This window comes from Clytia hemisphaerica, unplaced genomic scaffold, assembly GCF_902728285.1.
Source record: "Clytia hemisphaerica strain Z4C2 unplaced genomic scaffold, Clytia hemisphaerica genome assembly, whole genome shotgun sequence".
Taxonomy (NCBI): Eukaryota; Metazoa; Cnidaria; class Hydrozoa; order Leptothecata; family Clytiidae; genus Clytia; species Clytia hemisphaerica.
This window is the reverse complement of record NW_027103262.1, coordinates 1,998,865-2,009,747: the sequence shown is the minus strand read 5'-3', so window position 1 is coordinate 2,009,747 and position 10,883 is coordinate 1,998,865. Positions and strand designations below refer to the sequence as shown.

Sequence of the window (10,883 nt, the reverse complement as noted above, 5' to 3'; positions counted from 1 at the left end):
GATTAGAACACTATTAGAATTGTATCTCTAAAACTGCCCTTCCCAAAGTTTGCCTCTTGACAATATTTATCTATTTATATCAAAGGCATCTCATTCTGTACAATTAAAATATTTGGTGTAATAAAGCTTGCAGGTATCACACTTAAGTAGCCTGTCAATAATTTTGTCAAAAAGTGTGACTTTGTCTTGAAAATGACAGGTAACGTTCACGTTATTAAACGCAACATTAAAGTTGTTTCTCGATAGGAAGAAACACGCGCATTCCCTTTCAAAAATGTGTGATTTGAGTGGTTTCAGAACTTTAGTCACAAAATGTAAACAGTTTTCCATGCTTTGCTTTGGGTTAAGCTTTTTTTGTGCTGTTATCATTTAAGATAACAGTCTCAGACTTGATTTCAATTTACAACTCGAACTTTTAATTTGTAACTCGCACTTTTAATATGCAACTCGCACTTTTAATATGCAACTCGCACATTCAATTTACAACTCGAACTTTTCATTTGTAACTCGCACTTTTAATATACAACTCGCACTTTTAATATGCAACTCGCACATTCAATTTGCAACTCGCAAATTTTGTGTGTTAAAATGCAACTCGCAACTCGCAACTGGCGATTTTATTTTGTTAAAATGCAACTCGTAACTCGTAACTCGTAAAAAGTAACTCGCAACTCGTGGTTCTAAATGCAACTCGTAACTCGTAACTTGTAACTCATAACTCGCATATGAAAAATCCTCCTCAGTGCCTAGATAAGTTTGTTTGTGATCAAAACACACTTACAATAACCGAAAGTTTCATTTTATGGCATTTTACGGCCAATATTTTTTCCCAAAAAGTTTCTTTGGACGAAATTTTTTAGTCTTATCATGTTAATCAATGCACACAAGTTGACAAAATGTTGACAGGGTTAACAGAACAGAATATGCCTACCAAACATGATATTTTAGAAAAAGAAATTTCGAATTAAACTTGTTTTTCTATAGACTCTTTCATTTTAAATAAGTTAAAAATTGTTTACTTACACTAGCGTTTCTTTAAATATTCTACAATTATAATTTACTAAATCTGATAAATATTGAGTTAAAAGTTTTGTGAAGTGGTTCTGAAACGAAATGACATACAATTTGAACATTTGAAAATAATCGAAGTAACGAAAGTCGTGTGTGCATGTTTCGTTCATTCAATTTTTGACGACATTTTTGGTCAAAAAATTAAATTTTGATGGCAATATTCAATTTTCAATTTTCGAGTTAAAAAATTGAAAATTGAATTTTGATTGCAAATTTCAATTTTTGTTTTGTTTATTGCCAGAAATGAACTGAAATTTCCAGTATCATCTTTGATTTTCTAATATAAACTTTTTGCATCGAAAATTGAAAATAATATTTTCAAATACTGAAAATTGTGTCGTGAACAATTGAATTGACAAAACAAAACCAATTTTTTATCACGCTTTCTTTTCCATGAAAACAGATGCTCAAAACAAGTAGTGTTTCATCGGTACCAAAAAAGAACAAAAATGTAGAATGTTTTATTGTTTGTTGCTGTCTAGTTCCCAGGTCTTTTGCAGTTTAATTTCCTTCTGGGTAAATACACTATGACCATAAATTACGCGTGGAAAATTTTCCTTCACGTAATATATACTCTTCGGATACTCTTTGGTCTTTGTCTGCAAACGTAGTCCTGCAGTGTGCCTTTTTTATTGAGCAACGCCCTTTTTTATAAGAACAATTTTACAAGAACACGAGGCTGAAATTCAGGCCAAAACCTTAGAACAAATTAAGAACAATCTGAGCCTCAGATTTCTAAAAAAGTACTGAATTTAAATCTATTTTATGTTCTCAAGTAAAAAATATCGTAAGAACATTTCAGCCTGAAAAATTCAAAAAATTAAGAACAGCCCAGCCTGAGCCGAAGTATACTTAATAGTTCTTATAAAAAAACTTGTAATTATTTAGAAAGTGCTTGATTAAGTCTTTAGGATACACAGGACTGTAGGCCCAATTGTAAACTTAATGGCTTAAGAAAAATTAAAGCATTTTGGGTTTTAGCCTCGTTTTGGCGAAAAACTCGTCCCCAGGCCCAAAAAATTAAAATTTTGAAAAAATGAAAAAACTACCCCCAGGGATTTGCCCAAGGATCAAGTGTGCAAAATTTCAGCCCAATCGGACCATTTTTGAAGTCTCCAGCCTGCCCCAAAGTTTTGGTGACACACAGACACACAGACAGACACACAGACATTCTCAGATTCTAGCTCAACTGAAGTTGAGAATGACCTAACTCCTCGAGGCAGAGATATAAATTAGACTAACAAAGAAGCCACTGAATAAAACTATTGTTTCCTTCGTCTTCTTTGTAACTGATTGTAAATCATTTTCAACTTTCAAATTTTTTATCCGAGGCGTCTTTTTTACAAATTGGTTTGGTTTTGTCAAATTCAATTTTTCACGACACAATTTCAGTATTTGAAAATATTATTTTCAATTTTCAATGCAAGAAGTTTATATTAGAAAATCAAAGGTGATACTGGAAATTTCAGTTCATTTCTGACAGAAATAAAAATAAAATTGAAACTTTCAATCAAAATTCAATTTCCCATTTTTTGACTCGAAAATTGAAAATTGAATATTATCATCGAAATTCAATTTTTTGACCAGAAATGTTGTCAAAAATTGATTGAACGGAACATGCCTGCATGGAAAGTGCCAAATGAATTTCAAATTTTGAAATTTGAAAAGAAGTAAAAATTTTCAAATTTCAAAATTTGAAAAATGAAAAATACAAAAAAATTTTGATTTTCAAATTTTGAGATTAAAAAAATTGTTTATACCCCAATCGACGTAACAAAAGTGCCAAAAGAGGTTTTTAAATTTTAAGTATGAATAAATTGGGCTATTCCATTTTTAAACTGTACAGGGGTATTGACGAAATTTTCAAGGGGGGTCTAAGCCTTGATTTTCCAAGGGGTTTTTGTTCCTTTTTCAGCTTTTCCAAGGGGGTTATTCAAGGTTTATAGGGGGTTCTCCCCTCATAAACTGACATCAGTTTTTTTTCCAGCCCTTTTTCACAAAATTTAGTTTTCCAGAGGGTTTGTATCCCAATTTCCAGGGGATAATTTGCTATTCAATATTTCCAGGGGGGCTAGTGAAAAAAGTTCGTCAATACCCCTGTATAATTTTTTTAGAATAGCCCATTAGAAGGTTAGCAATCTGTGTTGACGTCAACAGGAGGTACACTAAAAGTGCAATAATCACCTAAAGCCCTGCAATTCGAGTGATTCTATCTTTGAGAGAATTGATTGGTTGATTAACGTCACGTGACCCGTCAATAGACTTTTTGTTCCTAGTATACAGAAGTGTGATTTGCACACACTGTAACATCATAATTTGACCTTAAGAACGTTTAGGTAATCAACTTTACCATATAAGGCAAAGAAACGACGATATGGGGGTTTAGAACGATGTTTACTTTCGACTAATATAGCCTAATATCTGAGACAATAGGCAAAAAACAGGTGGATATTTTGTCCCTTCAATTTCACGAATATGTTTTTTCAAAGATAATTCTATTAGTTTGCTTCTTAAATTTCAGATAAATGAAAAAAGTGTGACAAATATAATTTTTAAAATTTAAACCTTTAATTGGCACTTTTATTACAACGAGCTTTGTCCAATTTTAAGCAATACTAAAAATTTTCCATTTTTCATTTTTCAAATTTTTGAAATTTGAAAATTTTTACTTCATTTTAAATTTGAAAATTTGAAAATCATTTGGCACTTTCGTTACTTCGATTGAAAATAATAGTTTAAATTAAATTAAATTTCATATGGATTAAATTTCACGATTTTCGAGAATTTTGGCCGTTTTCGCAAAAATTAGACCTGGTGAAAAAAATTAAAATCCCAAAATTGGCCAAAACCAATTACCAATGTCCGAGCATGCAACAAAACAATACCACTAGTCCCTTTTCTGAGTAAAACTAACGGTAAACTATGATCAATTGACCAAACTTAGGAAGTAATTTAATATTTTATTACAAATTTCCATATTTTCACGTCACAAGCTTTTAGGAAGTCACGCAGTAAATACACTTTTCAAAGAAGCAGTTTGGCGATCCCTCCCGTGGCTTTTAAGAAAGATAACAATGAAGCACTTACCTCACTTTCAAGGATCATCATAAGTTTTTCTTTGATCTCATTTATATTGAAATTCTTCATACCCTAGATAAAATGTATGCAGAAGGAGACTTTTCAATTCAGCTGGTAATGTAGTTAGACCTTTCGGGGATTAGGTTTGCGTAGTGGCAAGTTTGTCGAAGCCAAAAGTTGAAAAAAACTTCCCATATTTTGATAGATCTTCTGATCAAGCCAATGACTTGGTTTTGGTAACTTCAGACAGAATTTAAGGATGTGTGAGGCACCCTCACACCAGGCATGCACCATGCCCCCACAAAGTTGCTAACTATCCCCCGGCTAGCCGTCACCGTCAAATAAAGTTCTTTTTAAGAAAATGGATCAAGTTTATTGACATCACAAGGCCCAACAATTGCCTGACGCGATAAGGAAAATTTAAAAAAATTAGGCCACTACAAAAATTCAAGCAAAAATTTATATTCTCCTTAATGTTTGCACCTCCCCCTGCTCCCCCCGGTTGCTACAGCACTGATAGATTAACCATAATGAAGAGATTTACTTACGTCAGCAAAAACGTTTGAATCATCATTCAAGAAATCTTGCAGATCCGAGCTAGTCATGTTGAGAATAGAACAAGCGATATCGAAAGCTTCACCATTGACAAGCATGTTTTCGTGTGAATGGTTTTCTTCACGTTTTTTGGCGATGAGTTTCGTACGGTTCCCTTCGATTTGCGATAATATGATATCTGAGAAGTTCTAAAATAAATAAAGTAAAGTATAAAATATAGCGTGTAAGGTAGGATGTATCTTAGTCTCTCCATTTTTTGTTGCTAATTTTGCTTTCGACTACGAAGGGACCAGTTCCTTAACCACAGCGACATACACTTGTCTGTCGGTCGACACTCGCGACTTTTACAAAAAATACCTACCTATCCCTGCGCCTTTGGCCGGTGATCGAAAACGCAGTGAAAATTTTAAGGCGTCACTTTCTCTTTCCTAGGAAAGGTTGTGAGATTCATTTCTAGCCTTTAGTCTGTACACAGATAAGCCGATAACTGCGGCTGATTTCAAAATTAATTGTCCTAGAGGGTCTGTTGTCATTGTCTTTTCTGTTTTGAGATTTTTCAAACCGACCACTGCAATAGAGTGTTGGCGAGAGAGGGGAGACGACGAGAGAAGTGTTGCTTTTTATAAATCATACTTCATCGCAAATGTTTCCGTACGGGTATTTTTTTTTTATCAAACAGATAATGCGCACAGAGTGTACTACGAAACGATAAACAGGAGATATACACTCTGGTACAGAGTATCTAGCCTTTGGCTATATCTCACTCTTCAAAATACACTTACAATAATCGATAGTTTCATTTCATTGCATTTGACAACAACTTTATCATAGCGATTTTTGACGACCAATGATTTCTTCTCTAGAGCCTCGTGTTGTAGTTTGAATTGCTGATACGCAGTCTCCTCCATTTCTGTGATCGCTAATTCAGCATTTTTACATAACTTCTGACTTTCACCAAGTAATCGAGACTAAAATAGGGAAAATAATTATTATGAAAAGTTTCAATATATCGTAGTACTTTACTAAAAGTTGGTCATAAGCATGCGCTATTGAAGTGATGTTTTTTATGTATTTAAGCTTTCAGTCAAAAGAAACATGAACCAATCGGATCATTTGATGTAATGATTGAAAAAAGTGTTAAAAACATTGCTGTCAAACAAACGCAACGTTTCATGACGTAACCTTTTCAAGAAAATTCTCCAATTCAAGATAAACTCACACGCTTTTTTTTATAAGAATGGTGTTTTTCATTTCATCATGGATATTCTTAACTTTTTTGGGAAAATCATCCAAAAATATTCTTACAACATTCTTAGGTTAGGATCCTAATTGACAATGTACAGGTTAAAATGCATTAAAAATGGCATTCTTAGGTTCAGTTGCTAAATTCCATGATGGTGATATTCTTACCATATTCTTAATTTTTTGGCCATTTTCATCATGGGCATTCTTATAAAGTGTATTCTTATAAAAAAAAAGCGTGTATGACCACAACACTCTAACGGAGAACCACTCGTTAACAATATAGTAAGATATCAGATATTCTGATAATTTGTATCATTACCTTTTTGACAAGTTCTTCTTGAAGGGTGGATAAATTTTCTTTCATTTCCAAATTCTCTTTCTTCAGCTTTTCGAATTTCTTCTTCAACTGATCCAACTTTGATGTGGAAAAGAGTAGTTTATGTTTAGAACATATAATATCTTATGTTTGATAATTGAAGGCTTTTGGTGAACAATTTACAAACGTTGGGTCTAAGAAGTAGGGATGTGCTCAAAAAATTAACCTCAAATTAAATTTGAATCCTTATCAAACTAAAACCCACCAGACTACCACAGTCAAGCTTCAAAGACGAAATTTGCGGCTTCGATGCAACATTTTTAATCTATTAAAGGGTTCACAAGAATGTACTCACAAATGATTTGTGTTTTTGTTCTCTGTCCTGTGTTGTCTTGAGTTTCATTTCAATGTCTTCCTGAAATGGAATACGAGATCAGAAAAATTTAGAAATCAATTTGGTAAGCATATAGTGAATGGTCTCCATGAACGATCAGGGAATCCAAAGCTGAAAGAAACTCCAATAAGGAATTCATGGTAATCAATAGCAAGAATGAAGATTTGAATATCCATGATATGCACCATTGCAATGTCTTCCGAGGACCCAACAGCTGATTGGTTGCAAGTGACGTATTAATTGATTTTACGTCACTTACAACCAATCAGCTGTTGAGTCCGTGATGTAATGTCAGAAGACATTGCATTGTTGCATATCATGAATTCGTCGAAAAGTGGTTGTTATCTTTAGTAGGATTTGAAGCCAATTATTTCCTGCATATGTTGCGTAGCCCGCTTGGTTTTCAGACGCGCCAGAAACTGAAAAATGTACAAGTGCAAAAAGAAAGGAAGTGTTAGATCCAATCCATCATCCGAAGAAGCGGCGTAGATCTTAAGACATCACTTTTGCTTGTCTGGGAAAGGTCGAAAGTCCTTGCTTAGCAGTCCACTTAGTCTCATTGCAATTACTTCTTCATATTCGAATGTTTTCATCCATGATGGCAGATTTATGCTAACTTATGCTAATTTTGAAAGACCTTTATAGGATGAAAACGAAGGTAAAAAACTCCCTAATAAATAAAAGGAGGGTCTTACTTTATGATCTTTATCTTTTTCAATTTTCAATTTCAATTCACTGCATCTTTCTTTCAATTCTTCAATGAATGATTTCTTTTGATCCAATAATTTCTCCAATTTGACAACTCTATAACGATAAGGTGTATTGACTTTTGTAGGGCCATGATAGGGCTGACAGGTATTTAGGTTAAACTCAATTTTTCTTTCTTTGAGAATTTTGACCAGTGGTAGATGTGTATAATTGATGATTTGGAAAATTTTGGTTCGACCACCTGTCTGTTTGGTATTTTACAGACCAGAATGTAAGTTTGGCTAAAATCATATATTGACCGATTGACTCGTTCGATTTGATTGAAATTCGTTCCTGAAGGCTGATTGGTCAAATAGGAAAAAATTTGGTCCCATGAGTATTTGTTACTTCGCAGAACGGTATAAAAATACACCTCGTCCACCTACTAGAACTCAGGAAAAATACTGGAGCTTTTGTCTATCAATTGGTTTGAAAAACTAATTTCCCTTAAAACAAAAACACAAGGGAACCGTCCCCATGGGGCCCAGCCTGAAAACCAATCAGTTGTCCACATGGAAAGCAGTTCATGTAAGACAATGTGTGGGAAAAAGTTTTAGTTTGGTAACGTACCTCGTTATTATTTTACAGTACGGACTTTGAGCAAAAAAAATTATGTGAAAAAAGGTACAGGAGGAGGGTCCTACTTTCGGCATTTCTAAAGAATGATGACGTCATCAGGTTGCGATGACGTCATCTCAATATCAAAATTTACACCAAAGATACCAGTTCATATTCGGTGTACAATTGCAAAATTTCAAGTTGATTGAATAATTTTCTTTTAAATCATCAAATATTTTTCGTTTTAGGGAGCCTCTTTGCCCCTTTGCCCCTTCCCCCTAAGTGAGATGCTCGAATGATTAACCCTACACACCAACATAAACTACAATCCCCCAATTGAATTCCGAGGGTCGCCCCCTTCCCTGGCAGTGGTACGAGGGGGACGGATTGTCATCCTTCAAGAGTTTTAAATTGCTTAAAAAGGCTGCTGTCTCGAGATATTTCTTGGGGGATTGTACTTCTTTGCCCCCCCCCCCTAAAACTCGAAAGGTTAACCCTACACACCTACACATAAACTAACTATTTGTTAAACCTTTCCTGTGATTCTTTCAATTTCTGTGTGAAAAGAATATTTTCATGTTCCAAAGTGTTCAAACGTATGGTTGACTGTGAGTTGTCCATCGTCATCTGTTTCATCTTATGACGTAATGTTTTGATTTGATCGTTCAATTCTATCACCAGTTGATCTTCGTCAGTGTGTAATTTAATGACCGTTTGCAATTCTTTGGTACAGTTTTCTAGTTCCAGTGATCGGTCCTGCAAATAAAAGAGTATAAAAAAAAGATCGAATAAACGAACTCTAAATAAAGACTGAACATCTGTGTCTCGAAACAATGCCTTTAAAACGGTTCAATCGAAATAGGTTGCAACTTGTCTAAAATTGGTAACCGCAGCTGTGAAAATTGTTACCATCAATACTAAATTACGCCGATGAAATTTCCGATTCAGTTAAATGGATGTATGAATAGGGTGCTATCAAAGGATTGTAATGAAGGGTTCTAAAATACATCGTAGCTAGATCCCGAGCGATGAACTCTAGTTGTTAGTAATTACCTACCCGTAGAATTTCACGCGTTGCTTGTAATTTCTGTAGCGTGCCAACCAGTTCGCTTTGTAACTTCTCTCGTTCGATTTCCAGTTGGTGTACGTTTTTATTTGAAGCCTGTCTCGATTCTTTCAGTTCGGATACCTAAATAAACAAAAAACTTTTTAATTGAATGGCTTTAGAGAGACTGGAATTTTAGACACTCAATCTAAGAGATAGTCGAGCGTGCGCACCGCACTGGGCTCAACTTCAGATTTTCCCGTTATTAGAAGGCTCAATTGTAACATTTCAAATATTTAGTATTAGGTAGCAAATATACTTTGTCCGTTTTGGCTGAAATTTGGTACACTTGTTCCTTGGGTGAATACCTGGGGGTGTTTTTATCTTAATTTTTTCATTTTTTTATGTGCGTTAGAATAGTGTCCTCGTCCTAAGAGCCTTTCAAAATAAATAACTTAGGAGAAAGTTCCTCAAACCTGTGCCAAATTTCAGCCAAATCGGACCGTTTTTAAAGTCTCCAAGCTGCCAGCCTCGTTTTGGTGAAAAACTCGTCCCCAGGCCCCAAAAATCAAAATTTTCAAAAAATGAAAAAAAAAAAAACCACCCCCAGATATTCACCCAAGGAAAAGTGTGCCAAATTTCAGCCAAATCCGACCTTTTTTTGAAGTGTCCAGGCTGCCCAGCCTCGTTTTGGTGAAAAACTCGTCCCCAGGCCCCAAAAATCAAAATTTTCAAAAAATGAAAAAAACACCCCCAGATATTCACCCAAGGAACAAGTGTGCCAAATTTCAGCCAAATCCGACCTTTTTTGAAGTGTCCAGGCTGCCAGCCTCGTTTTGGTGAAAAACTCGTCCCTAGGCCCCAAAAATCAGAATTTTCAGAAAATGAAAAAAACACCCCCAGATATTCACCCAAGGAACAAGTGTGCCAAATTTCAGTCAAATTCGACCTTTTTTGAAGTGTCCAGGCTGCCCCAAAGTTTTAGCCTCGTTTTGGCGAAATACTCGTCCCCCAGGCCCCAAAAATCAAAAATTTTCAAAAAAATGAAAAAAACAACCCCCAGATATTCACCCAAGGAACAAGTGTGCCAAATTTCAGCCAAATCCGACCTTTTTTGAAGTGTCCAGGCTGCCCCAAAGTTTTAGCCTCGTTTTGGCGAAAAACTCGTCCCCAGGCCCCAAAAATCAAAATTTTCAAAAAATGAAAAAAACACCCCCAGATATTCACCCAAGGAACAAGTGTGCCAAATTTCAGCCAAATCCGACCTTTTTTGAAGTGTCCAGCCTGCCCTAAAGTTTTCGGACGGACATACAGACATACAGACATTCTCAGATTATAGCTCAACTGAAGTTGAGAACAGACATTCTCAGATTATAGCTCAACTGAAGTTGAGAACAAAACATTAATTCATTATGGATACACCAAACAAAATCCAACGTCGGGTAGCTCAGTCGGTAGATAATTGGCCTTAAAACCAAAAAGGCTACAGGCTCGATCCTCGGCTACAGTTCAATCAGCACGTAAAACAATCAAAAGACTGTCCCAAAGTCCTAGATTACTAGACTTCCCAAGTAGAATATCGTCTCTGTCTCGTCAGTACCTAAACCAAAAACATGTCCCTTTTTTAAAAAAAGTCCTTGTTTCGAGAAATTTAAAGCAATAAAATATTCATTACAGATTTTACAGAAATTCATATCGAGGGCTCTTCTCAACCTCGACCTAGACGATGTTATCGTCCGTTACAGTGATAGTAAAGGCGGGAAAAAATGGCGGTATGGCGTTATGGCGGTATACGGAAAAAAATCGGCGGGAGAGTTTCGAAGAAACGAGACTAGCAACTCTACCGACTGTAAACTCTTTTCGGCAAAAAAACC

At 35.2% G+C, this 10,883-nt stretch overlaps 1 protein-coding gene across 1 annotated transcript in view; it reads right to left on the bottom strand.

Moving 5' to 3' along the window:
• Positions 1-970: 970 nt before the first annotated feature.
• Positions 971-10,883, bottom strand: part of LOC136800507 (centlein-like) — a 36,658-nt gene continuing 26,745 nt past the window's right edge. Inside the window, exons 23-31 of the mRNA XM_067057170.1 lie at positions 9,022-9,153; positions 8,497-8,720; positions 7,355-7,463; positions 6,621-6,680; positions 6,269-6,364; positions 5,487-5,672; positions 4,698-4,892; positions 4,159-4,221; positions 971-1,103 (exon numbers count right to left, since the gene is read on the bottom strand). Of these exons, the coding sequence (XP_066913271.1) occupies positions 1,020-1,103; positions 4,159-4,221; positions 4,698-4,892; positions 5,487-5,672; positions 6,269-6,364; positions 6,621-6,680; positions 7,355-7,463; positions 8,497-8,720; positions 9,022-9,153 (1,149 nt within the window). The 3' untranslated portion in view covers positions 971-1,019. The remainder of the gene's footprint in view (positions 1,104-4,158; positions 4,222-4,697; positions 4,893-5,486; positions 5,673-6,268; positions 6,365-6,620; positions 6,681-7,354; positions 7,464-8,496; positions 8,721-9,021; positions 9,154-10,883) is intronic.